This window comes from Mauremys mutica, chromosome 22 (assembly GCF_020497125.1).
Source record: "Mauremys mutica isolate MM-2020 ecotype Southern chromosome 22, ASM2049712v1, whole genome shotgun sequence".
NCBI classification, from domain to species: Eukaryota; Metazoa; Chordata; order Testudines; family Geoemydidae; genus Mauremys; species Mauremys mutica.
Window position 1 is genome coordinate 6,958,994 of NC_059093.1, and position 27,078 is coordinate 6,986,071.

Genomic DNA, 27,078 nt, shown 5'->3' on the forward strand with positions numbered 1-27,078 from the left:
TATAACTAAACTATTGTTGTATGTAAAGTAAATAAGGTTTTTAAAATGTTTAAGAAGCTTTATTTAAAATTATATTAAAAGATCTTATCAGTTTAATGTGATCCTTGCCCTTGCTTTTCCTTGCTGAGTTTTCCAATGGCTGGCACGTATTTGGATACTTTAAGCTGCACACAGGCTTCTGAGTGATCAGTTGTTAACTGGCTCCGAGAGGGACAGAGAACAGATTTCGTGTGTGAAAATACCTGTTCACACAGGTATGTGGATCCAAATACTGAAAGCATTTAAAACACAGTTTTCTTCAAACAGTTAAATTTCACTGGCAGGGATGTCCAGCAGGTCAGAATAGAGGCCCCATGATCTCTCTTGGTAGCTTCAAGTGCACTCTGCAGATCTCCAACTTTTGATGCCCACATTTCTGAGGTTTTTTTAACTGAATGAGCTGCATTTCGAAATCTTCAACACCCATCCACTGAAATACAGACAAATCCAAGTCACTTTTTTTTGAACTTTTCAGGTTTAGTTAGAAAAGAAAGCATTGGGCCAAATAGCTGGAAATCTTGCAATCTGTCAGAAAATTCTGATGCCTGTTCTTGCATGTACATTCTAATCTCAACATCAAACACAGTGCACTGTTCCACGTGGTGTGATAGTGATGTAAGCAGCAAATCAGGACTTAAAATTTTTTCCAGCACCACTGTGCTGAGATATTTTTAAGGTGGGGGTGCTGGGCTGCGCCCCCTCTTTCCCCTGTCTGTACCTCTCACTGCCTCAGGCTGGGGCCAGCTGCAGAGCCTCGGGCCGGCAGCAGAGCCGTCTGGACTGCTGGCCGGGACCCGGGGCCAGCAGCAGACTGAGCGGGGCCAGCAGACAGAACCCCGGCTTGCAGGGGGCAGGTGGCCGGTACCCCAGACCAACAGCGGAGCCCCTGGGACTGATGACCAGGACCCAGGCAGTGTGAGTGCCACTGAAAATCAGCTCGTGTGCCGCAGGTTGCTTATCCCTGCTTTGGCCAGTGGGCAGTCATGAGCATGGTAGCTCTCTCACTCTTCCCATATGTCTTCAATGGATAAAAAGGCATGGTTGGTTAGAATAGTCTATAACATATGAATGATTCAGGCACTAACTCAGGATATCACGTGTACAGAATAGGGATTCTCTGGTTCAGATGGGAACGCTTTCAGATGTTTTTGTTGAACCTTCCGTTTTCAGCAGTGTGCTCCAGTCCGGCCATTATTGTGTTCTAGCTTGCTGTCAGGTGTCATTTAGGAACTGATTACTGTCAATTTTGGAAATCAACCACAAAATTGTAGGACATTTAAGGTAAACTGATTGTGCTTTAAAAATAAGCTGAGCTTCCCAATTGTTCTAGAAGTTGGTTGTCAGCTGTTTTAGAACAAGCCAAGAACCCTGAACAAGAGTCTGGCATTCTTGTTTGTACTTCTTGAAATGAGGTGGTATTATATACATCCTCTTGGCAAAGAAAGAGGTTTCTTGTTTGTTCTTTCTTTGTTTGCCCTGGCCAGTTATAACATGCTTGAAAAGGTTGTGTTTTTTCCTATCTCAGTTTTGTTGTCGTTCAGCCAATTAAATGTTGTTGCTTTCCATATTCTCCTTTACCCTGGTTTGCATGTTTCCTGTTTCCTGTAGTCCTCAATTTAAACATTTTATTTTCCTTCCCATCTTCTGAATTTAGCAATCACTTTTTCGTTCCCCAAAATTTCTCATGGTTTAGAACAAATGAATTATTGGGACATTTGTATAACTAGTGTGCAAACTGTGCAGATGTCCCTTACCAATAAATGCAACACTAAGTGGCAAATGACAAAATAAGTCACTCTTTTCCATGAGAAAACTAGGTTTTTTTAATCTTTCTGAATTCAGACTATTTTTGATCTCCAAACCAAGGAACAGGGTCCCCCCCCCCCCAAGCAACTTAAAATGATCCCTAATGCATTCTTCCAAGAGCTGGACTGAGGCAGAAATGAAGAGAGCCTATCTGGTTGGTCATGTGCCATTCAGTAGAGTTACAGTGGCTACAGATGTGTGCCACGTTATGACATTATGCGCATCGTGGAGTGTAATGCTTGGCTTTCTCGGCCAGATGGGCATTTTCCCTTTCGTTTGTTAGACCTTTTGCTGACACTCTACAGAGCAACTTCATTGTGTGTCATCTAGCGCGGAGTCACTTTGCATTTCATGGTACACTGTACAATATATGATGCTTACAACAGAGTTGTGTAGAAGCAGAATATGGCTGCCAATTGTTAAGTGTTTACTGTAAAATGAAAACTTGGCTCAGTTTGAAATGTAGTAGCAGGAAGTGAGATTAAATTTACATTTTAAGGGTTTAGAAAATTAAGTTTCAAAGATCAGAGCATGAACCCTTGATGTGTTTATTACATCTAACCTTTTTCTTTGATGCACCTGTTCCTCTGTTGTGTTCAGGAAATCATAATAGACTTGTAGAAACACTCTGTTTAGGGATGGTGGCTGAATGTCTGGGCTCCGTTCGATGTGATCAGAAAATCAATCAAATGGAATTTAACCTTTTTACACTATATACTAACAATTGTTGTGCAGAAAGTGTCCTCCTTTGGTGGCTAAAACCAAGGTGAGGTTTAGCTGACTTCCAATGCTCAGTGTTCAAAGCACTTCCTTTTCTTAGGACTGTAACGGCTCTTTTGTAGCTTGCAGCAATGTGGTTTGGTATAAAGTGCTTCAGTGGAAATTGTTGGCTTCCATAAACTGTTGTACAGTATTTATATATTTGGCGTCATTTTTTTAACTCAGCTATTTCATTCTGACAGCTTTAAAGATGTCATCTAAATTCTGCTTCAATTTATATGTCTGTTTAAAGATTACAGCAAAATCATGGCTGCTTTTTAAACTATGCAAGCACTACTTATATATATATATATATCTCTCTCATAGAGCTGGAAGGGACCCCAAAATCTCATTGAGTCCAGCCCCCTGCCTTCACTAGCAGAACCAAGTACTGATTTTGCCCCAGATCCCTAGATGGCCCCCTCAAGGGCTGAACTCACAACCCTGGGTTTAGCAGGCCAATGCTCAAACCACTGAGCTATTCTCCCCCCCCCCTTAACTGTGGTTTATACAAAGTCGTGAATATTTCTGAATTGGCGCTGATCATGGAAGCAATGAACAATAGTTTGTGCTTCAATTTAGAAATGAGAAATCCCTAAGTATACTTTTAATCTATAGGGATGTTCCATCTCTCATGAATATAGTCAATCAGTTGTGGGAAGTGAGGCCTATGTGGGTTAAGTTTGTACTTGTTAGTCAGGAACCAGGTTTCTAAATACAAATTATGTATTTCGGAGTTGAATAAAACATAGTTGCAGTATCTGCTGGCCCCTGATTTTGGAAACAACTAGTCTTTGAAGGTTTACTTACTCTGGATTTTTTGGTCATATTAAGCCCATGGGAAAATAAGGTTGGATTGCTAGATTCTTGTGGTTAATATTTGTTCTTTGTGTTCTCACCAACAAAAAGTTCCCCGGGATAGGAGTTGATCATTTTTTTTTAGAAAAAAGTCAGGTCCTATTCTGTCTGAATATACAATATCTCCTGGTCATAGATGGGGAAGTTGGAGTCTTGTGGGGAGGCATTTCAGTTATAGTGCATTGTTGAGTGGAATGGCATACTTTTCTGATTATATTTGTTTTCATTAGCACTCTCAAACAAAAAGGCAAAGCTTATTCTAAAAATTGAAAATAGAGTAATGGGTGGAGTGTATCGTACAAATAACATGATCACACGGTGACTGGCCACATTTTAATACATTTCTAAAAATCTAGCCTGTCCTAGGTACCCCCACAATCTTGCTGTAATCAGCCTGTTAGTCTCATGTTTCACAGTAGAAGTGGGTCTCCATAAGGGATATGAGTGGGACAGGTTTTGTGGCTGAGTTCAGAAAGTTTGTTCCATGCATAGAGGGGATGTAGAAGAAAACTCAGATGATTGTAGGAGAAGCAGCTCAATGAGGTATGAAGGTTGGTATAATTGGAGCAGAAGAGCTAAGGGCAATGTGAAGAGAGCTATCTACAGATGAGTAGGGATGGGGCAGGTCCTGAAAGCAGCTCACAAGGAGCTTAAACTTCACGTGGTAGAGGGTGAGAAGCCAGTATTGAGATTCAGAGAGCGAAGTGTAGGTCAGAATCAAGCAAGGAAGATAATTTTAGAAGTTGTATTTTGTGAGGACTGGAGGGGTCCATTAGGGGTGACAAGGAGGCCAAAACAGAAGCTTACAGTAGTCAAGTGGAAGAGGAGTTTGAATGAGAATTTTAGTTGTAGTGATAGAAGGAAAAAGGGCATATCAGTTGTACCATCCTGCAGTGTGTTTTCCCATATGTCATTGTTAGATCTCAGCCCTTCTTTTTTTGTGTGTGTGGAATCCTCTTGAAGTGACTGTGTTTGAGATAGACTAAATTGTGTAATGGACACCTAGTGGGTTGCACTTTATATATCTGGACATAGGGGACCCAGGAGAGTAAAGAAAGGTGGGGTATGTTACATCTGTGTTATTAACAACTTTAACCCTAAAAAGAACAGGAGTACTTGTGGCATCTTAGAGACTAACAAATTTAGTTGAGCATAAGCTTTTATGTTAGTCTCTAAGGTGCCACAAGTACTCCTGTTCTTTTTGTGGACAGACTAACACGGCTGCTACTATGAAACTTTAACCCTGAATGCCTAATTTGTATACACAATAGCAAATGTACTGCTTCTCTGGGGGCTAGACAAGCATGAAAACGCACACCAAAACATGCATGTTCCGTTTATTTGGAAGATGGTAACAAAAAAAAAAAGTGCATTTCCTGCAGCAGTGCAGGGTTTAGTGGTTCCAGTTAATCTGATACAATAGTACCTCTTCATGGTAGTGCTGAACTTGCTTAACTCTTCCTGGTATAGTTTTTAACTCACTTTAATTGCAGTTCATGTTGGAATGCTTTTATTTTTATCACAGAAAGTTTCAGCTACCTGTTGTAGAAATGAAAGCTATAGTTTACACAAGAGTTGCTATTCATAAACTCCCCTTGCTGTGTAAACTAGAAATGTCTGTTAATGAACTATCTTTTTGCAGTTACCTAATATCTTGCTTGGTTGAGAATATAGGAAATGCAAATAATTTACTCATCCATAAATATCTATATGAAGTGTCTCAATTTTCTGTGTATTAATATCCTCTCTAAGTGGTGGAAATGGGCTGCTTCCATCTCTGAATCAGTTGGTAGGACAGTCTACTGCAGATATAATTTCCATTTTATCTTTTTAAACAAAATTCAGCCTTCAAACCATGTATAATACAAGTGCCACACTGTAGCGTAGACAGAAGGGGGTTTTCCATCACTGTAGTAAAGAGGTGATAGCTAGATGGACAAAAATATCTTCCTCTGATCTAGCGATGCCTGCACCAGGGATTGTCAGTTTAATTATATCTCTCAGGGGTTGACCTAAACTTTAGGTGTGCACCAGACCATAGTCTCTCCGTGGCTGAGGATGGAGATAAATATAGACTCTGTGGTGAAAGGGAGCATTAGAAGTTGAGAAGGAGGAGGCTGTGTGGTGGAAGGGAAGCATTAGAAGTTGAGAAGGCGACTGTAGATGAGATGTTAAGTAACTTTAAGTATTATTCGCTTTCTTTTTGCTATTTGCATAGGTAGGCTATATGGTTAAGGTACGTTAACTAAAAAAAACCAACCCTGCTCTTCTGTGTGAGAATATATATTGACAGATCATGTGCTGACGGTGCTAAAATTCTCTGAATTTAACATAAAGTTGCTGACTTGAGAAGTTGGAACATGTTTAATTGTCATGCCGTCTCACAGCAAGACTTAAGTGATGCTGCCTCAGTAGGATTTCATACTCTACACTTGCTCCAGGGTATAGAATTACTAATCCATGCAAGAAGAAAGCTGTAGATATTTACTGTCTTTTATAAAGGAGAGTACATGTGTCTAAAAGGGGAAGGAAACGGATCCCACAGAAAGATATAAAAAAGCTTAGTTTGTTTGCTTTAAACCATTGATTCTTAGATTCTGACCCACAAAAAGTCCAACAAGAAAACTTCCGACTGGACCAATGGACTTGTCTCCTAACACTCAGGGGGGATGGGAAAGAATGGGGTGGGGGGGACAGCTAATGAATGAGATGGGAAAGAGCCCTCCTTCTGTCACTTCCTTCTGATGCAGTTAACACTTCAAAAAGAAAGAAAAAGGAAAAAAAGAAAAACAAGAAAACCCACAACACTACAATACTTGTGGAGCCTACATCTGCATTTAAATGAGAACATCTTAAAGACAAGAACAGGCTCAAAGGCTGTCCACAAGAAAGGCTTCCTTGCCAAAAAGCTGCAGCATATAAGCCCTAGTTGCCTGCTTGCAAGGAGAAACCATTACCATTTAAATTTCTGGGGAAAATATGAATCTGTTCCTTACATTTGGGCTTTAATAGAGAAATTAGGTGTTGAATTTCATATTCAAAACTGTAACCAATTACATCTATTGCCAATGGAATAGCATAAACTTTCATTATTTTTCTTTCCTCCCATTATAAATTTTCCCATTTTCATGCAGATGCAATTTTATAAGTGAAATTGAGCTTTTGGACTATTGCACAGTAATAAATAGATGGGATTTTGATCTCTCTGGATGTGTTTCCTCTGTGTATCCGAATCTAAAATAAGTTTTCTAGGAAATTAGTTTACCTCATGGACTCTAGTTTTATGGCTGCCACTGCAGAAGCAATCATCCGGTTTATCACAAATCATTGGTTAAAAGATTGATCCATTTCTTGGGGTTTGAACCTGTGCAGTTAGCTGTCTGACATCTGTATTCTGTACATCTTAACTACTTGTGTGGGGCATTGTATCATGTTTTGGTACTTCTCAGTTTGACAACAGATTGTGCCTTTGCTAGGTGAAGTTTACTTCAGCCTGATAGGATGCTGCTGAAGAATTGGCTGAGCTTCCTGAAAGGTGGTAAGCTAAACTAGAACAGCTCCTTTCTAACATTTTGAAACACTACCTTGTGAGCTATAGAACAAATTCATGAACCTGCAGACATTTGCTTTCTTCATGAAATGGGGATATGGTTGCATTTTTGGTTAGCATACCACTGATTTGGCTGTGTGATTCATTGACTACTGGCTGTCTCTAAAAGTGTGGCTAGAAGTATAGTGGTGGTGGTGGCAGAGTTTTTTTGGAAAAGTATGAAGAACAAAAATGGATTGTTGATTCCAAACCTAGTGCAGGGGGAGGACTGTAGGTTGACACAGGCGCTAGGTTTCTGTGCCATCTTGATTCTTTGTCTTCAAGTCTTCAGAGCTTTCTATTCAAAGACATAAAGTAGATTTAAATTCTTTGGGAATTTTTATCCTTGTAGCAAATGTTTTGTTTTAAGTTGTTTGGAGGTTTTGAGAGTAGAGTTGGGCAAAGAAACTTTTCAATGAATGGATGATGCTTGCATTCCTCAGGCAGTCTGTTAATGGTATCGTGCAAGAACAAGGAGATTCTACCCATCCTCAAGTTCAAGAGAGGGCAGAAAAGATTGAAAATCTGGAGAAGCTTTGGGCAGGAAATAGGAGAACCCCATTTGAATTGAAAGTGGAGGGGTTTTAGTGGGATGGGAGAAGATGATCCAGAATTGATTTTAGCTATAATGACGTAGTGCATTGTAACACATAGTCACTAATACTCCGTTGTGGTATGGTTCCAGCTGTCATCCAGAGGGTAAGTGGCCTAAGATAGGTATAATGAGAAGTGTTGCTTTTAAGAGGTAATACAAGTGTCAGAGGTCAAGTCTTGCTATTATAATTCAGAGATCACCATAAAGGAATACCATTTGTTAACTAGATATGCTATTGTCCTTTATCCTTGCAAATCCTCTGAGGAAGTGTTGAACTCCCTAGTCTAGTCTCTCATTTAGTCTTTTTAAACACTGGCTCTTCAGCACTTGTATAATTAAGCATTTTAAATGTCCAAATCCAGCAGAAATGAACTGGTGATGTATTTTTTTTCTCTTCACCATAGAAAGAGCAAAGTGGCCTGTTAAAAGTGATCTAAACATCAGGATCAGAATGTCAGGATCTGAGCTTATTATTCCAGGCAAAGCCAATACAACATTGTGGTTAGAATACTGGGTTGTTCAGGAGTCATTAAAAGCTGATGTCCTGTGTAGGCTTCAGATATCTTATGTCCTTATGCATAAACATAATGCGTGAGACAAAGTTTTCTCACCTCCATCATTTCACAGTATTTTGTGTGTAATATGTTACGGGAGTTGTTGCCCTGTACCCCAGTGGAGAGTTGCAACATTTCAGTGTTGCTGTTTATACAGTTCCTTGGATTGCTTTAGGAGACTGTGAATTGAAAGGGTGCATGCATGTATAGGGATAAATGTATTTAATATGCATTTCTCCAGAAAGTTTATTTTATTGCAAATATGTAAAATTAAAGGCATTAGCCTATTTAAGCTTTTATAGTCTTTTGAAACACAACTTAGGAAGCTATAATTAAACACTCAGTGGGGCTATCTGTAGCTTTTATTTTTGAGTGCTTTTTTTCCAACCGCACTAAAACACATGCATTGTAGGTGTTAAGGTTTTGAATGCTGCGTGTAAAGACAAACTTGGAACTCGTAAACAGTCACTTTTTAGCCAGAGACCTGCAATTAAACTAAGATACCTTACAACTATGGAAATTGGTGACCACAATGAAAAGGGGGTTGTATAAAAAGGGAATAGAAATATCAAGTGTTACGCTTGTTAAATGTCTCCCCTTCAAGTCTTGTCAGGCAGAAAAAACGAGCACGTGACCAGAAGGAACAAATGCAGAACAAATTGTCACTAACTGCTTTCTATAACTGTGCAAAGAATGGAACAATGAATATTCAACTTGAAATGTATCTTTTGTGAAAACTTTACGAGAAAGCGGAGAGGGTGTTTTGAGCTATACCTTTTCTTGATAGCAGGTTTATTGCATCTAATTAACATGCCAGATCCTCTTTTCCCATGGGTGCCTTAATGAGTCAATCCACAAAATCAGTGCAATGCTAGCTAAGTCCTTCAAAATGGTATAACATGGGCATATAATCTGCTGGTTCTAAGGCCATGGCTTCACTAAAAGGCTTCTAGCAACACGGCTATACCGCTAAAGCTGTGCCGCTAAAAGGCGCGCAGTGTAGCTGCTCTTGTCCTGCCGACAAAGAACTTCCACCCCCCAAGAGCGGCAGCGGCTTTGTTAGCAGGAGACTGCGTCTGCCAACAAAGCGTTGTTCCCACTGGCACTTTTCATCACTAAAACTTTTGTCCTTCGAGGGGGTGTGTGTTTTTTTTAACATCCCTGAACGACAAAAGTTTTGCCAACTAAGTGCCAGTGTAGACAAACCCTTAAATGTCTGTCTTGGTGGATAGTAGTAGTAATACAGCAGCGTGTGCAAGTACTTCTAATTTTAAAGATCAGTGGCTCAACATTACTCTGGAGGTGACTTTTGCCGTTGAGTCTGTAGTAGTTAAATGGAATGTCATTCACTTCCTGCTCTGGAAGCTTTGTTGAAAGTAGTTCCGTCGTATCTATTTTTAAAACTGATTACTGTGTGCAGAGGACTCTGAAGCTGCCACTGAGTTATAAATGTCATCTCAGGCTCTCTAAGCATTCCTACTCAGCATTTGTGTGTACGGGTCAGTTATATTAACCCCTAAGAGCACAGTGGTTGGCTGACACAGTGGTAGGGGGATGGCATACTGATCATTTTTTTATTTTATTTAAAAACAAAAAAAATTCTTCCTGGAATTCTCTGCAGCCGTTTATCTGAGTTTGACTGACTGTTAATATCTGGTGTATAAGCAGTAAAATCTGACAGGGTATGGGCTATGTGATAGCCTCCCATTTTGGTGGCATCTGTAAAGTGCATTTCACACTCTTGCATGTTAGAGGTTTAAAAAAAACCATATCAAATGTTTGAATCCTTAAATTGTCAATATCAAATTGCAACATAGCTTAATTCCTAAAAATAAATATATATTTATATTTGAGACTAACTTTTCTATACTTGTCCAAAGATATTAGGGTCTTGAACCCACAAGTATTAACAGAGGACTGGAAGTTAGGGAGATGTGAATTCTATTTTTCTCCTTGTGTAACTTGAGTCAAGTCACTTAATCTCTGTGCCTCAGTTTCCCCTAGCTATAGAAGAACAACACTTACCTCACTGGGGTGTTGTAAAGCTCAGCTGCTGCAGTTAGGGTTTTTTTAAAAAAATGTTGGGATCCTCTGATAAGTTTCTGTAATTGCAAAGTATTTATTAAACGTTTGGAGAGAAAGCGAAGTTTTACTAATATAAATCTTCAATACTCTGTTCTTGTCACAGGAAAATCCAATTAAGTCTTAATTTTTCTGTAAAGAGTAGCTTTCTCTCAAGCTGTGGCAGATCAAAGCAGTCAACTGATCCACCAACTATGACTGCTGAAAATTGCTGTGCATGATATTAAGCACAGCAGAGTATGAGTTAACATCATATGTAGGCAGTGTTTACAGAATCCAAAAAGATAGAGTACTTCTTGGATGTAGCAGTTCTAAACTTGAGTGTGTGCTGCTGCATACCCATATTACTTGCTGAGACTTCTTTGTATAAATGCCATCTAGTGTTCATTGTGTGGCGCTGATCTGAATCCCTTGAGAACTGCAGGGTTTCTTGTATTACTTGCCAGAAGTACCTCATACTCTGGAGGAATGAACATGCAATTAGGAATTGGAGAGATTTGTGATTGTACTCGACCACTAACTTGCTGTGTGGCCTTTGCCAGGTCACTTCATCTCTGCCTCAACTTTCCCATCTGTAAAATGGGAAAAACACCACCTTGTCTCACTGGAATATTGAGGATAAGTTAACTATTAGTTATTTGGACATGTAAAGTGATGAATAAATTCTTACCAAGGAGCTGTTTAAGGAAAACTGTGAAGGAGCAGGCAAGAACTTCTCAACCAGTGAAATATTACCAGTGAACTTGAACATGACTATTCTTCTGTGGAAGCAGAGAAAATGTCACACATTCAAGACAACATTCAATACTTGCATAGCAGTGTTTCAGAACTGAGCAGGAGCATCTGGGCTGCAAGAAGCTGTTTAAAATTCAAATCGTTAGTAATACTGGGGAATAGCCCAATTCATGGGAAGTGCTGTTACCTTTTTGTTTGGCTAAAATGTTCTGGTTTTCTAGCCATCCCTTTTGATGATGGACCCTTGTATTGTGTAAACAAAATGCTTGCAGGAAGGAAATCAACTAGATGGGCTGTCCCCAGTACATATATCCAAGTCTTCCTCATAATATAAATAAGGAGCCAATAAATTTTTGTTTTAGAATTGCATCAGATTTTTGTTTTTCAAGAGCCTTCATTGCCTTTAAAAATACATTAAAGAACTTAGTTTTTAGAGCTCAGACTCTTCCAGCATTTTGTCAGGCTTCTTTTCTTCGCCTTTCATTAGAGTAAAAATGAATTCTTCTCAAGTCTCATTTCTTCTTTTCAGGAGCTTTTTCAAAAGCACCTCTTTGCTCATTGCTTCTAATTTGTTGTCATTAGTCACCTTTCCAGGTCATGCCCCTTTTTAATGTTCCATTTAAAATATGGAGCCTCCCCTTTCCCTTTCAGTTTTATATAGACAGGAGTTGTACAATAACTTGGTTTTACTCCTCACAATTGTTTCCCTCCAGAGAACCACACTCTCAGGTCAGAATTATTGACTTATGGATCTCTGCGAGCCTTAAACGTTGTTGCCAATTTCATGAAATGACTTTAAAGAGCATTTTATCCTAAAATATGTTGTAATTATGATGTTAATCAAGTTATTTTTAGTTTAGATTTTATTTGACAGCCAGCGTTGTTGTTGTAAGTACATATTCAATTTTTATGTGAACTTGAACATTGCTACATGTAAAAATGCACTCTGTTTATTGAAGCTGCTGAACTTGGTAAGTATTTTAATGTCCCTTGGTGGGTACTCAGAGTGCAATTTCAGAGGTGCTGAGCACTCACAACCCCAGTGTACCTCAGTGGAGGCTGCAGGTGCTTAAGCACTTATGAAAATCAGGCTGTAAGCAACTGTTAAGTCCACAAGAAAATTTCAAAAAGGAGAAATGAAGAGCTCTGGAATTGGCTAACCTTATGCTAAAAGAACAAGCAGTACTTGTGGCACCTTAGAGACTAACACATTTATTTGAGCATAAGCTTTCATGGGCTAAAACCCACTTCATCGGATGCATGCAGTGGAAAATACAGTAGGAAGATGTGTATATATACACAGAGAACGTGAAAAAATGGGTGTTGCCATACCAACTCTGAGACTAATCAACTAAGGTGCTTAACCTTATACTGCATCCTTTAACTCCTTTCATGCTGCAGGAACTTTGGTGCACTTTCAATGGAGTAAGCTTCCCAGGATGACAGTAATGTATGCACACTTCAAACTATGATAGCATTATTGCTATGTGTAGCAGTGCGAACTGTATAAACCGTCCTCTGGAACAGTCTTCCTGATGCAGACTGCTGCACACGAAACATAATGTTACACCAGTGCCAGGCTCTTGTTAGCACTGAGGGAGTATTGGAAGAAAGTAGCAAGAGGATAGTGATATCTTAGTTTTAGGAAGGCTTGTATAAAAGGCAGTTTATGAACTGCAGCAGTCATTGGCTATTTGTGCAGAGAGGTGGGTTTTCTTGTAACTCTGTGGAATTTAAATAAGCGTAAAATGTAACTTTAAAAAACCACTGAGATTAAAGTCTGCCTCTATTGACTGTTCTGCAAGACTGAGCTCTTATAGTGGAAAAGTGCTTTCATCCAACAAACAGGAAACCGGAAAGGACCAGCCTGCTACAGGTCAGAGGGGACCAGCATCAGAAAACCAAACTGGGAGAAGCTGAGGCCCATAGAGAGGCCACTGTGAAGGATTTCAGTAGGACTGGAAGTACTTGATTGACCTGTTGACTTCCTGTGAGACATGTGGAGCAGAAACAATCATTAAGTGGGAAGGAAGTAGCATAACCATAGGGGAGGGGGAGGAGAAGGAGAATCAAGCAGAGTATCTGTTCAGTCTTCAAAACTGGCTTAAAACTGGCTCAGCACATATTAATTGTCTGACTTATTCAGTTATCTGATCAAACTGTATTTCACTATGCTATTTCTTTTTAGTCTCTCTACAAAAGTTACTTGAGGCTGCCCCTTGGGAGACTGGATGCTATTAAAGGGAACAAAACTAAAAGCACAATTCACACTGCAGCTACCCAGCCTGCATTTAGTAATACTTAAGTGTAATTGTATGCATTATTAAACTATCTTTAAACATTCTGTTCATACCTAAAGAATGGAGGCTCCAGGCTACAGCTGCAGAAGTTTATTAGCTAATAAAATACTTGGAGTTTTTTTAGTAAGTGCAGAAGTTATTAGTTCTTTGAACCTTTCTTCTTTCAGTCTCTAGATTGCTTAATTTCCCAGCGGTCAACTGTTCTCTCTCCCTCTTTTTCTGTATAAAATCTCACTAACAGAAGTATGGAGTCCTATCTAAATTGCAGACACTTCAGTTTGAACCTGATGGTAACCACTGAACAGAAGCATCATGCAAATTTACTTCTGAAGCTTTGTTTTACTGTCGCAACTGAATCTACTGCGAGTAGTGGAGAGATCTAACTTCTGCAATGTTTGCGGGCTTCGGGTGTGGTTTTCTAAAATGCCTAACTGAGTGAGATACCTAAATCTCATTGACTTTCAATGGGACTTAAACACTTTAGTCGCTTAGGTGTTTTTGAAAATTATACTCTTTATCAGCAGAACCAAAGTTGCTACTGTCATTTCCATTTGTTTTGGATGAATATTTTCTATTTGATTTTGTGTTTGAAGCAGCAGTGACGGTGAGAGTTGCCAGTGTTACCAATACTAAAAATAAGTTACAACCATTACAACCAAATCTTTGATAGGCTGTAAACTGCTAACACATATTTGGGCCATTATTTCTTTGCAAAGATGATGTAACTTAATTTCTTTCCGTAACTTCTTTGTGGAATTGCAAAGCACGGGCAGTTGATATATTTCAGCAGTTGGTCACCACATATCAAAGAATGGCAAGTTTCAGTACGCTGTTCAGAGAAGCTGTTAGAAGGGCTCCCCCTCCCTTCTTTCATTTTGATGATTTAAATGATGCTTGTCTGAAAGTGACAATAACTTGGACTGCAGCTGAAATTATAAATCCCTAGACCTTGGTAGAATTGTTTTGGAAACAATTTGTAGATCAGCATTTGAGAGTAGAATTGAAAAGTGTTGAAACTTAACTTTATTCAGCTCCAAGGTCTTTGTTTTTCACCCCTAAGCCTGTCAGAATACTGTGTTCCTTTTCAAACATTCATAACCCTGCCTGCCAGCCACAGGGAGGTCAATAATCTTTCAGGACGTTAATTTTCCCCTAACCCTTCATAAACTGCAGTGTGTATGTCCTGAGCCATATTTACAAACTATGCTGCTTTAGAAGCAGAAATCTAACGTTGCCAAACTAGCTCATCTAGTCACCTTGCTCAACTTTATGGTGTTACTTTCCTGGAAACTCTTTCCATCAGTGACGTGCAGTGAGGTGAGATACCACTTTTCCTGTTACGATTTACACTTCAACTTTACAAGAAGGTTCCCTGTATTTGCTGATGGTTTGAGTTAGTTTGGTCACTTCTTCCATGTCAGGCTGTGGCGAAACTGACCATGTTGTTGGTTCAGTCCTTCACTTTTCATTTGCTTTTATTTGTTCAGTTGGTTACATGCTCTTCTTCTTTAGCAACTAGGCATATCCTCGATAAAATGCAGATTCACACTGAACAGTACAAGCACCCCTTTCCTCCACACGCTGCTCCTATGTATGATGTAAATAGACACATGTCTTTAATCACGCATTTGTTTGATTAAAAAGATGCTGTGTACAATCTGAATAAGATCAGTAAACTCAGTGGGCAGTCAGAGGGAACAAGTTGCATGACTGAGCCCCCTTAACTCATTATGTCCCATGTCTGATTACAGTCAGTGTGTTTTTAGGGTCTGTCAACAAAAGAACCCGGCATGATCGTTAGTAGAGTTCCAAATCCCAAACCATACTGTTCTTTATGGACTCAAACCAAGTCCATTGCCCCTGGTAGCATATAGGAAGGCAGCTAGTTTACAGAGTTCAGCTATACTTGGTTCTTCTGGCCTGCTGTAGAAAGCATGAAAACTTTTGTAGGAATATATATATTTTTTTAACCCAATGGAAATGAGGACATTTTTCAAAAGCACCTGAGTGGTTTAGAAGCTTAAGTCCCAGGCACCTGAGTTACTTTGGTGCTTGTGAAAATTGTATACGTTGTGGGGGCTATGACATACTTGTCACTATCTTTTGAGTACTTGTAACCTAACATTTTTACAGTTTCATGTATGTTGTTGAATACAGTATGTGAAACTCTCAAACAGCTGAAAGGAGAAACACATTGCATTAAAAATAAACCTTCAGAACTTTTCTTTGTATATCACTTACTACTTGTAACTTGATTTCAATTATATGAAACGTCCACTGTTTACTTTGTTACAAACATGATTCAACTAGTGAGCAGTACCTTGTCAGTTAATATCTTTATGTACTGCCACAACATTTGGCGTATATTTCAGACTTTCACTGACAATTTTCCTTTCTTAGAAATGCTGCCAGTAAAATTCTCACTTTTGCAGAGGCAGCCCGGCTTTCTAAAAATGCAAGGTTGAGTTACTGACACTGCTGAATGTTAATGTAAGTTCCTTGCACTTGCCCTGCCTTCTGAAATCATACTGCACCACTAAAGCAAGATGCACACACTAACAGTCTTCGCTTTAATAAGTGAATCTATATTCCCCTCTAATTGTATGCTTCTTCAGGTATCCTTTACCCAACCTCTGTACAATAAAGAAAACTGTACAGAGACTTGCAAGTATGTAGAGCCATATGGTCAGTCTGTTTGTGCTACTTTAACATAAATCTTGGGTGTTGTAATATGTCTAAATAAGACTGTGTAAACTTGTGAGACTACTATTAAAGAGAGAGCTGTTTCCTGCAGACCATCTGAGTGCACCTTCTAGCTGGTACTTGTGTTCAGGCTGAGCATCTGCTGGGTTCACACCTGAAAAAAAGTGGAAGAAAGCGGATGCCTTTAATCCCAAACTAGCATGTTCCGTACATGTGCCAAACAACTCCATTGACAAAGGCAGAAAATGAAATGCTTAGGAATGAGAACAGTACAAAGTGGCAAAAAATGACACTTTCAAATAGGGGCTCAACATTTTTACTTTTTATGGCTATGTGGAATGTGAAATACTCTTTCCAGACTTTACAAACCTCCAAAATATTAGTGATTAAAAAAACAAGTGAGTGAATATGGGGGTAATTCAGTGAGCACGGATTGGTTCCAGTTTGTGTTTTGAATTCTGGGAATATTAGAGGAAAAGAAAACTCTAACTCATGTGTTGAAATTGTCTCAGTCTACATTTTGGGGCACAGGTTTGCAAATGGTAATAGGAGGGAAAGAGAAGAAGTAACCGGCTCTCTTTATGGGCTGAATCTGGAGTCCAGTTCTGAAGTGAGCCAGGATGGCAGAGCTTGCACTTGAATGAGTTTATTTCGTCTAGGAGGGCAACGTGAGCAGCGTGGGCTGAAAACTATAGTTCCAGTTTAGTGACTGCAGGTGGCATCATTCACAGAACTAATCACAACAATGAGTGTTAGAAATTAGTGAAGAAATAGCAGGTGCATCCAGTGTACATCCAAACTAACACTGCGTTCAGGGATGTATTACCCTACAATAGTATCCTTAAAGATCACATGTTTAAAAAATTGTTCCATGTGAGTGAATCCCACTCCCACGGTGCTTCAGTAGTCAAGGCATTTTTAGTGCTGAGGTGGGGGAGCTTCTTGTGCCACCTACTGTGGCTGCTGAGCAGCTCTTCTGCTGCTGAAACCCACTGATCGTTAGTGATCTGCCTACATTGTCTTTAGAAAAAGCATTAATCAAAGCAGCACTCTCCCTGTTCTACCTGACACCAGCATTCATGCCAGTAGTTCTGGACTGTCTCCCATGTGGAGGGGGACAGAAACTACTGGACTTCCCCCATTCCTAGTCTGCAGCTCTGTCCTTCCCAACACTCGGTGGTGGGGAGGAGGAAGAGAAAAGGAGCCTTCCTACATAAAGGGTGGGTGAGGGAAGAAAGCAAATAAACACCCCTTCCATCCAGGAGCAGAGAGCCAGCTCTCATGTTTCTATCGTGCCATCACAATCTGTTTCTTCTAGCCAGGAAGAGTGTTATTTTGACTCCTTTGGGGGTTGGAGGAGAGGGTGTGCTCTCCTATAAGACATGACTTTGGGGTAAGGCTGTGCCTAAGTTTAGTTTTGCCTAACTAAAAGGTAGCATCCCTTACTGGCAACGTGGTGTAAGGACTTGAGCACGAGACGTGAAGTCAAGGCCTCTTGAATTCTAATCCTGCTATGCCACCTGACTTGCTGGGTAGCCCTGGGCGAGTCTCTTAACCTCTTTCTTTACAAAATGAAGCTTAAAATACTCCCCTACCTCAGAAAGGTAGTGAGGGTTAGTTCATTAGTCAATGTTTATCCAGCACTTCCAGAATGTGAATCTCTTTAAGTGCTGTGTGTTGGACAAAATGTGCTGAGAACTATAAATGCATGTTTGAAAAGTCCCCCGTTTGGGAGCATTTTTCAATCGGGGGATAGAGTTTCTGGATTCCTTCAAGCTACTTCTGCATCTGTCTGACTTACCCACGAACAGTGTAAAGTCACATTTTTCTTTTTAAAAAGAAACTGCTTTTGTAATTGTTTGCAGGCGTAACCTGACAAAATTGTCCCTGATATTCAGCCATATGCTGGCAGAACTGAAAGGCATTTTCCCAAGTGGCCTCTTCCAAGGAGATACGTTCCGGATCACCAAGGCAGATGCTGCAGAGTTCTGGAGAAAAGCTTTTGGGGAAAAGTAAGTTTCTAAATGTGCTTAATATGAGAGATGCAAGAACGAAATTCATAGGTGCACTGTTTTTAAATGTTACTTCTGCTTTATGGAGTATGATGATCTTTTGTCAAATTAATCGTAAAATTAGTGATGGCAAAGACCTATTAGATCATCTAGTCTATTAGCCAAGGTCCAGTGCAGGATTGTTCCCTACGTTATATTTTCCAGTTCCTTGTCCAGTCTTTATTTAAATATGTCAAGTGATGGGGCTTTCCCCACTTTCTCTGGGGGATTATTTTACTGTTATGAAGTTTCCCTTGACATTCAGCTTCAACTTTCCTTTTCTTAATTAATCCCATAACTTCCAGACATCCTAAATAATTCCTCTTTTTTCCTGCCTGCAAATGGTTATCGTGTTTCCCACATTAGTTCTCTGCTAGCCAGGCTGTTCATATTAAGTTCTTTTACTTTTCCTTCAATTAGTCTTTCCAGTCTCCTAATCCCTTTTTTCTTTCTAATAATATTTTAGCATTTTATGTATTGCTTGTCTGTCTTGCTCAGTTTGCAAAATGGCCAAGTTAAGATGGAATAAAGGAGAAAGTTAGGTGCAATGTATATTTAGGTACAGGCCAATGAAATGTCAGGTTTATTTTTTAAATCTAATAAAACACTATTAATTTTAGAAATAACTATATTAGAGGAGAAGGCTTAATGGAATGGGACAGTGACTTCTGACTAAATAAGACACACCATGTAAACAGTGTAATTAGTACATCACATATAATAAATTAATAGAGTAACAGTTGGGAGTCAAAAAATGAAACCAGTTGGACTTGAGCAAGAGATAGGAGTCTGAAGATTGGTAAACTCTTTTCAGGGATCTTTTTATAGGCTTCCACTACGTATTTCTGAAGGAAACAACTCAGTTATATAGAAGGTTCAAGTTTTGGTCTCCAGCTACATTCAGGCAAATCATCTCTCTAGATACCTGTGTGCTGTCGTTTGACTATCTAGGTCTCTGCTCCAGGGAGACTTAAATTAACTCTTCCTGTGCCTGCTGCTGAAAGATGAAATGGATCAAATGATGACATCATATAGCAAGTGCTGTGTATGCTGTTTTTCAGTGTGAACTGTCGGCTGCACAGGCATTAACGGGATGGGGAGATCAGAGCTAGGCTTGCAATTCCAAGATTTTACTTGATGCAGAGCAGTGAACTGAAAGATGGCTGTTTTGCTGCTGTTTGCTGGTGATACAGGGAAGTTTCTCCCTCATGCTTGACAAGAGTAATTTTCTCGCTGAGTTCAGTTGGATTTGTCTTTCTTTCCTTTTCTAATTGGGGGTGCCTGTGTGTGTGTATATATAATATATAGAGTGTAACACTGTGGCATTGCATGATGATGTTTCTGAGCTCCTTTCACACTTGCGGATTTTTCCCCTCCTCCTCCCCCACCAGGACTATTGTCCCATGGAAGACCTTCCGCCAAGCCTTGCATGAGGTGCATCCAATCAGTTCAGGACTAGAGGCCATGGCCCTGAAGTCGACTATTGACTTGACATGCAATGACTACATTTCAGTGTTTGAATTTGATATCTTTACCCGACTATTTCAGGTAAGGGCAGAGGAACGTTAATCACTTGAAACACATTTGAAATATATGTAGCCTACTGCTTAGACCTTCATACTAGAGTAAGCCAGGCCTTAAATAACACTGTTAATACTAGACTGACTTTTCTTTTCCCCTTATTTTATTTTTTTAAGATTTAGAGCTCTGCTGTTCGGTAGCATTGTGTGATATTTCTTGCCAAGGGGGGGGGGAAGCTTTCCAAAAATAAATTTTAATTGTAGCACGCTTTCCATATCCCTCCCCGAATCAATTTTTCCCACTTTAAAGGTCAGTTTTAAACTGAAGTTGTGACAAACTTCCGTGAGCCAGGAAATGTGAAGCTCACTCTATCAGTCCATCCCTAACTCTCCCTTGTGCCCTTTTATTGTTGGATTTTTTTTTCTGTGGGGGCGTATTTAGGTTGGAATGACACTATGGAACTTCAGATTTCTTGGCTCTCGAGTTGCCACAACCAAAATGTTATATAAACATATCGTGTTTTCTATACGAAATAAACATCTGTATTGTTGAATGGAATCAATATTAATTTTGGGTGAAAACCTAAAAAAAAAAATCTGAGTCACCAGTAGTACTTGGATAAAGAGTGTAGCTTCTGATGGTGCAATTGGATATTTACAAGAACAAACATTTACTTCTTTGGCTCTGACATGCTTTTTCCCATGTGATAGGGTGGGTTGTAATTAAGATGTTTAACTGAAAAATTCCCATATGCAGTGTTGTAGCAGCTGGTCACACTGTGTACTTCTTCTTTCTACTCTAGTATGTGAAGAGTTGTTATAGTTATTAGTATTGGAAACTGCTAAGCTTATTCTCTTGACTTTGTGTACGTTAACACTTAGCATTTGTATATTGCTTTATCCATTCACAGCACTGTACAGACAATATTCTCACCACACCCTTGTGAGATTAGGTCATTAGGTATCACTCTCCATATTTTACAGACAGAGAAGTTAAGTCACTTTCTTGAGGCCAGGCAGCATGTCAGTGACAGAGCCGAGTCATAGTTTCTAGTTTGTAATTCTTTGCTTAATCTTCTGGATTCCTCGTCTCTATCCCTGTCTCACCTCTGTTAGTTTCCCCAGAATGGTTGTGGGAGTGGTAGCCATTCCTGGGCTGCCTTCCTTGTGAGCAGAATGGCTAATCCCTTGGTATTTGTTAAAGGTATATTGACTGGGATTTCTTTCCCAATGGTGTTTTGACTACTACGTTGATAAATGTCTCACTTAGTGGGTTCTTCCCCTTTTTTTTCCTACCTGTTAAACGTTCTGAGTTATTTATTCTTCCTCACCTTTAAGGTTGCCTATCCTTCCGTCTATCTAAAGGGGATATGGAAAATGTTCTTTGATTTTTGTGTTTTGGTCAGGTTGCTAGTTGAGCTGAGTACACAGAGTTGCATAGTTTCCTTTCTGCGAGTGCTAGTAGATAACAGCAATATTTATACCTCATTCCTTCACTCCCACTCCCCCCCGGAATGGCCACCAATCATAGCCTTGCACGGCCAGACTGTAACACTGTTATCCCCAAGCATCGCGGTACTTTCTGTTGCTCCATCGCCTTACAGGCAACTCCACTGTAGCCTCTCTGACTGAATTATCATGGAGGTGTGGGGGAAAGGGGTTCTTGGGATGCCAAGACTTGGCTAAGGGCATTTTTCCTGTGTGGTTAAGGAGAAAGGGCCAATGTCTCTACGACTGAAACACCTTGCTATCTACATTTCTGGCTTTCACTGCTTCCTTTTTGTTGCTGCTACACTTTGCATGTTGGCAGGGTTTGTCACCCTCCTGTTGCTATTTTGTGTTGTCTCCATGGGGTGATACTCAAATCCTAATGCTGCTTGATTGTAAATTTAAGTTTTAGCCCCTGCAATAAGAACTCCAGTTTATTGAAGAACTGACCTCTTTAGATGAAGGACAATCATGCGCATGGGTACACCTTGGAAGTGCATGGTTAATGATATTTCTTTTGTTGTTTCTTTAGCCATGGTCCTCTTTGCTCAGGAACTGGAATAGCCTAGCAGTGACTCATCCTGGTTACATGGCATTCCTAACTTACGATGAGGTGAAAGCACGGCTTCAGAAATTCATCCACAAACCTGGCAGGTTAGTGCTTGGTAGCAGTTGCCTTTTTGAGGACTCTTGCTAACTCCTCTAGTTAGTTACTTTTGCAGCACCTGCTGTGTCAGTAGAGGTTCGGTCTGACAGAGGGGCCTTACTCAGTGTTTTGGTGGTCGCTATTACAGTGCGCTGTGGTAGAGGAGGGGATTACTGCCTCTCGCCTCTGGAGACCACTGGTTGCAAGCTACTTTTAAAAATGGAAACCTTGTATAATCTTTTAAAAAACTTTAATTTGAAACAGCAAGCGAGTGTGATGACACTCATCCTTATCACTGTGGATTCTGTGTTCAATAGCGCATGCACACGCACACACGAGTTTTTAGATGCTTCACTCACTATCAGACTGCAGGGTTCTCCCTTTGAGCTACACATGAGTAAAGTGGTAAAAGCTGGTAGAAATCCTCCAGCTACTTCAGCTTGTCTTTATCTTCCGTCTTGAGATAGCTAGATGGAGGCTACCTACTTGGCACTTAACTTTTTTTTGGCTGATCGAGCCCAGACTTGGAGTTTCTGTTCTTTTGTCTCTTTTCAGTTACATATTCCGATTGAGCTGTACGCGACTTGGTCAGTGGGCCATCGGTTACGTCACTGCAGATGGGAACATTCTCCAGACTATCCCCCACAACAAACCTCTTTTTCAAGCACTGATAGATGGCTTCAGGGAAGGCTTGTAAGTAACTTTGCCTCAGCCTGTAGCATGTTGTGCTTGTTCAGTCTGCGGTGAGTGTACAACGCACCCTGTTGCTGTGCATCCTATGATTTAGCTGCCTTAATCCTGTCACTGGTTAATGTACCTTTTGAAATGAGTGGGAAGATAGAACATATCTAGTGGATTCTTTCACGTGTCATTCTGTCTGGTGGCAAGTGCAGCGTTTTGCAGCGGTCATGCAGTTGATAGTGACATTGTGTGGGTGGACATTGCGGAGTTCTTCCTCTTTATTTAAGCCCTGAATCAGCAAAGCACTTTTTAAACATATTAGTTGTCCTGTTGAGGTCGATGAAACTGCTCACAAGCTTAATTGCTTTACTGAACTGCCTTCTAAAAGAGGGAATGTGACTCTCGAGAATATTCATAGAGAGCTCCATTTTTTTCATTGCTCCTCTCTACTTCCCAGTGCCACTGTTGAAGGTGCATGTCTGGCTTGTAGTTTCCTGTCAGCCTAGCCTCTTCTTCGATTTGACCCTATACTGATGTCACAAAAATTAGGATTATGAGTTATGACATCAGTTTTCTTACTTCGGGCCTTACAGTTTCATCATTAAGACATCACTGCAGGGTGGGTCATATAAGAAGAGAAGATTGAGGGCTGAGAGTACCTTTTATTTAAAAAAAACCAAACCCATCATTTGATCATTGGCAAAAGGGAAACCATGAAATCAGACTTGTTTGCATATTGATAAATGTAGTATATTAGGGGGCTTTCCCTGGTTTGAAAGTTCTTTTTCAAAACAAAGCACCTTGGATTCCAAAAGAACTGAGATGCTCAGTCTTTGCATGGTAAAGTGCCCCTATGAGGTGATACCAAGCTGAACCTGTACGCAGGCTTTTCTTTTGTTGAGTGATCAGTGTTCAAGCATAATTGACTTCTGCATTTTTTTAAAAGAGATAAAAAAGGGTTTTAGAAAGAAAGAACGGTGCCCTTCTTTAAATCTTATGTCTTGTTTACTTGTTGCAGTTATTTATTTCCTGATGGTCGGAATCAGAATCCTGACCTGACCGGTTTATGTGAGCCTACACCTCAGGACCACATTAAAGTTACACAGGTGAGCAAGAGGATTCTGTTCTGTCAAACTAGCACCACTTCTCTCCATTTTCAGGCCTCCACATCTGCTTAATACACTAGTTCCTTGTGTACAAAGCAGCTATATTAGGTCTTGTAAGACACACAAAAATCTGAGTGGTTGGGTTGGGGAGGATAGATTGAAAACATCAAACAAAGCTTCATCTCTGTCTAGGGCTGATAAGTTTTGGGTTCCTTGTTTAGAGTAATATGATAGTGCTGGCAGAAGGACACACTAACTCGTATGTCTCTCTATCCCTGACCTATGTGACCTTAAGTTGAACTAGAAGATCTATACTGAAAGGCTTCCAGGCTCTTTTAGGATAGCTTCAAGTCCATTTTTTTCAGAGCTTGACAGAAGCATTGCTTACAGAAGTCTCTAGCACATAAAATTGCAATGTAACCTTTGCAAACGTCTGTTTCTGTTGAGCTGTGGTTTGATGCTGTGATTTTGATTTTTTTTTTCTGTGAGAGAATATTTGGGTGAATTTCTTGTAGTTATGACTAATGAAGCACATTATATTCCAGAGTGAATTATCTCTGTTTTCCTTCCCTCAAGGAACAATATGAATTGTACTGTGAGATGGGCTCCACATTCCAGCTGTGTAAAATTTGTGCCGAAAATGACAAGGACGTGAAGATTGAGCCATGTGGACACCTGATGTGCACTTCCTGTCTCACTGCATGGCAGGTAAGGAATTGCCCCATTTGTGCACTCTTTTCGAACAAAGTTGGTCTGTCTTTGGGCCGGGGTGATGTATCTTTTCCTTCCTTCTGCTCAGAACTGTTTAGATCCTTATGGGTACTGATAATTTGGTAGTGGAGCTGAAAGTCTAGCTTGAAATTCATATCAATATATCTATTTAACCTATTGTAAAGAGTGCTAAAGTCTTGTCCCCATAGGATGCAGACTTTGGACTCTGTGTTCAAAACTGGTTCTACTCACTAGACTCTCCTACCTTTTCCTCCTTGTTTGTGACATAGCAACTACTTGCCTTAAGAATGGTGTGTGTGTGTGGGAGGGCCTTTTAAAAACCCGTTTTTTTGTTTTACTCCAAATAAGGATCATGCTATATTTATAGTGCAGTCTTAATTCCTGTTTCCCTCCTTCCCTCCACCAAAATACACCTGCTGAAAAGATGATACTAAACTTCTTTGTCTGATGAGTTACTGTCCATTTTACTTGTTTCCATAACAGTGGTGGTTTTAATAGGTTTTTTCCTCTCCCCCACCACTCCTTTCAGGAATCGGAAGGTCAGGGCTGTCCTTTCTGCCGTTGTGAAATCAAAGGCACAGAACCCATTGTAGTCGACCCATTTGATCCCAGAGGAGGAGGAGGATTGTTGCGGCAATGTGCAGAGGGAGCTCCCTCCCCAAACTATGATGATGATGAAGATGACAGAGCGGATGATTCCCTCTTCATGATGAAAGAATTGGCTGGTGCGAAGGTAAAGGCCCCATTAGGCACATACAGCTTGATGTGGCAATAGACACAGAATAAGCTGGTTTTTGTCTTGTTGACTGTGCACAAAGGAGTTGTTGAGCCCCAGAATGGAAACTGCCCTCTGTATTTCCAGGTTGTGGGCGGTACAGAGATGGTAAGTGCCACACTATTGAAACTTAAGTTCAGCCAGATCTTACCAGTTCAGTCAGGTGATATTGTTCTACATACCAGTATCTCTGATATTATATGTGTTGTCCTGGCTTTGTCCAAGCCATTAGCAGAGTGACATAACTCAATTCATCTACTGAAATGCAAGACTTATATTTATAATGCTTCTCTGCATGCTGAGCAATGCTGCTTTTGATTTATGATCTGTAATCAGCCTTATCAGCAGAAATTGAGTCATTTTCCTCAGGGCTTGAGTATAAGCAACCAGCTAGAGAAGGAGTTTTTCCAAGGTGCTGATGACTGAACTAAATAGAGGGCAATCTGTTTTGCTGAGCAAGTCAATTGGACTGTCGTCTTTGAATATGTTGTCTGATTAATCTGTGTAATAAAGGTCTGATGACTGCCTTCCATCAATGCTGCTTCCTGCCAGGGAAATGTGTGCAAGTAAGGCATTCTTTAGGAATCACTGCACAGTGGGGGTGGGTTTTTTGTTTTTTGTTGGCTCATTGCTGCTCCTTGTCCATCAGCAGTTAGTTGTTCTGGTGCTTAGGGAAAGATTTTGAATCTGATCTTTTTTTTTTTTAATAGTTAGTTTCACTTTATATAAAACAGGGCCTTCTAATAAAGAATCCTCTGTTCAGATTTAATGATAATCCACATTGATTTATCCCTATTGCAAATTCTTTTGTAGTCAGCATTTGAAGTTCCAGGGCACCGTTTTGCATATGAGTGCGGTACAGCTTGTCATTTCTTGGGGTCAGAATACAGTTCCCATGACATGACATGACATGACTCCCATTGTGGTTTGCAGTAGGCAAGTGCTCTGGATGTGCCAGCACCAGATGCTTACAAATTCTGTCAAGCTGTTCAAGGTTACCATGCTCTAGCCTGTCTAGCCTGTATCATAAAGCAACTCTTATAAAGATAAGGGAAAAAGGAGTGACTGTTCTAATTTGTCAGGTGGTGAAACAGTTCTCCAAGGACAAGAAGGAAGGTTTTGACACCGCTCCTGGTGCACGCTAATGATTGCTGTAAGTGCCATCATGGCAAAGGGACAACTTGCACACCTCTATAATATAACTATGCTCACTCACTGTGCTCTGCCGTTAAGATAGTGGAGCATGCCCTCTGGTGGTGAAAAGAAAATATGCCGGCTGCAAATCCAGTACCAGAATTAAAGATAGTTGGTCCAACCAAACAATTTATAAGCCTTTTAGAGTGAGGTTTTTAGGTATGTGCTCATGTGGCTGAGGGCCAGAGTTGGGCCTGTTGGTGATTCACAAGGTTTGTTCCAGACAAAGGCTGCGATGCTATGAAACAAACATGGCCTCTTATTGCATGCTTGGTGTTAATGTAGTAATTTCATTACAAGCTGCAGCAAGGTAACATGAGGTGCAGAGCTTGAAGGCAGGAGGGATGTGGTGCTTTAGATAGGATGGCTTCTCTATGGGTTGACACTTGTTCATTTTCTTAATTTTCTTTTTCCAGGTTGAGCGCCCTCCTTCTCCATTCTCTGTGACTCCACAAGCCTCACTTCCCCCAGTACCCCCACGACTAGATCTTCTGCAGCAACGTGTATCCATCCCTTCTGGAGCTTCCAGCCCTGGGACCACTTCCAAGGTGAAGTCTTCTTTTCACACTCCTCCAAGGTCCTTTATTGAGTGCAGGGGAGCTATGGGAAAAGTGGTGGACTGTCCTGACTCTCTCTTCAGAATCTACCTTTTCTTCCTTCCTCTCCACAAGTCATCTCAGACCAGCTCTTTTCTTCCATCCAAGGAGGGCCCACAGTTCCCCCAGGAAGCAGTTTGTCCTTCTCAGTCTTCAACCAGTACACCTCTGACTCCTCCATGTGGAGCTGCATTTATGGAACTGTTTATTCCAGCTAGTAGCCTAGCTGTGCGAAGTTGGTTCTTGTAGTCCCTTTAGAGTTTTCCCCT

At 40.4% G+C, this 27,078-nt stretch overlaps 1 protein-coding gene across 1 annotated transcript in view; it reads left to right on the forward strand.

Annotated features, from left to right (window-relative positions):
• The window catches only part of CBL (Cbl proto-oncogene), a 50,815-nt gene that overhangs the window by 14,741 nt on the left and 8,996 nt on the right, over positions 1-27,078 (forward strand). Inside the window, exons 3-10 of the mRNA XM_044996776.1 lie at positions 17,886-18,032; positions 19,463-19,619; positions 21,612-21,733; positions 22,281-22,418; positions 23,425-23,512; positions 24,089-24,220; positions 24,774-24,977; positions 26,630-26,761. Coding sequence (XP_044852711.1) covers positions 17,886-18,032; positions 19,463-19,619; positions 21,612-21,733; positions 22,281-22,418; positions 23,425-23,512; positions 24,089-24,220; positions 24,774-24,977; positions 26,630-26,761 — 1,120 coding nt within the window. The remainder of the gene's footprint in view (positions 1-17,885; positions 18,033-19,462; positions 19,620-21,611; positions 21,734-22,280; positions 22,419-23,424; positions 23,513-24,088; positions 24,221-24,773; positions 24,978-26,629; positions 26,762-27,078) is intronic.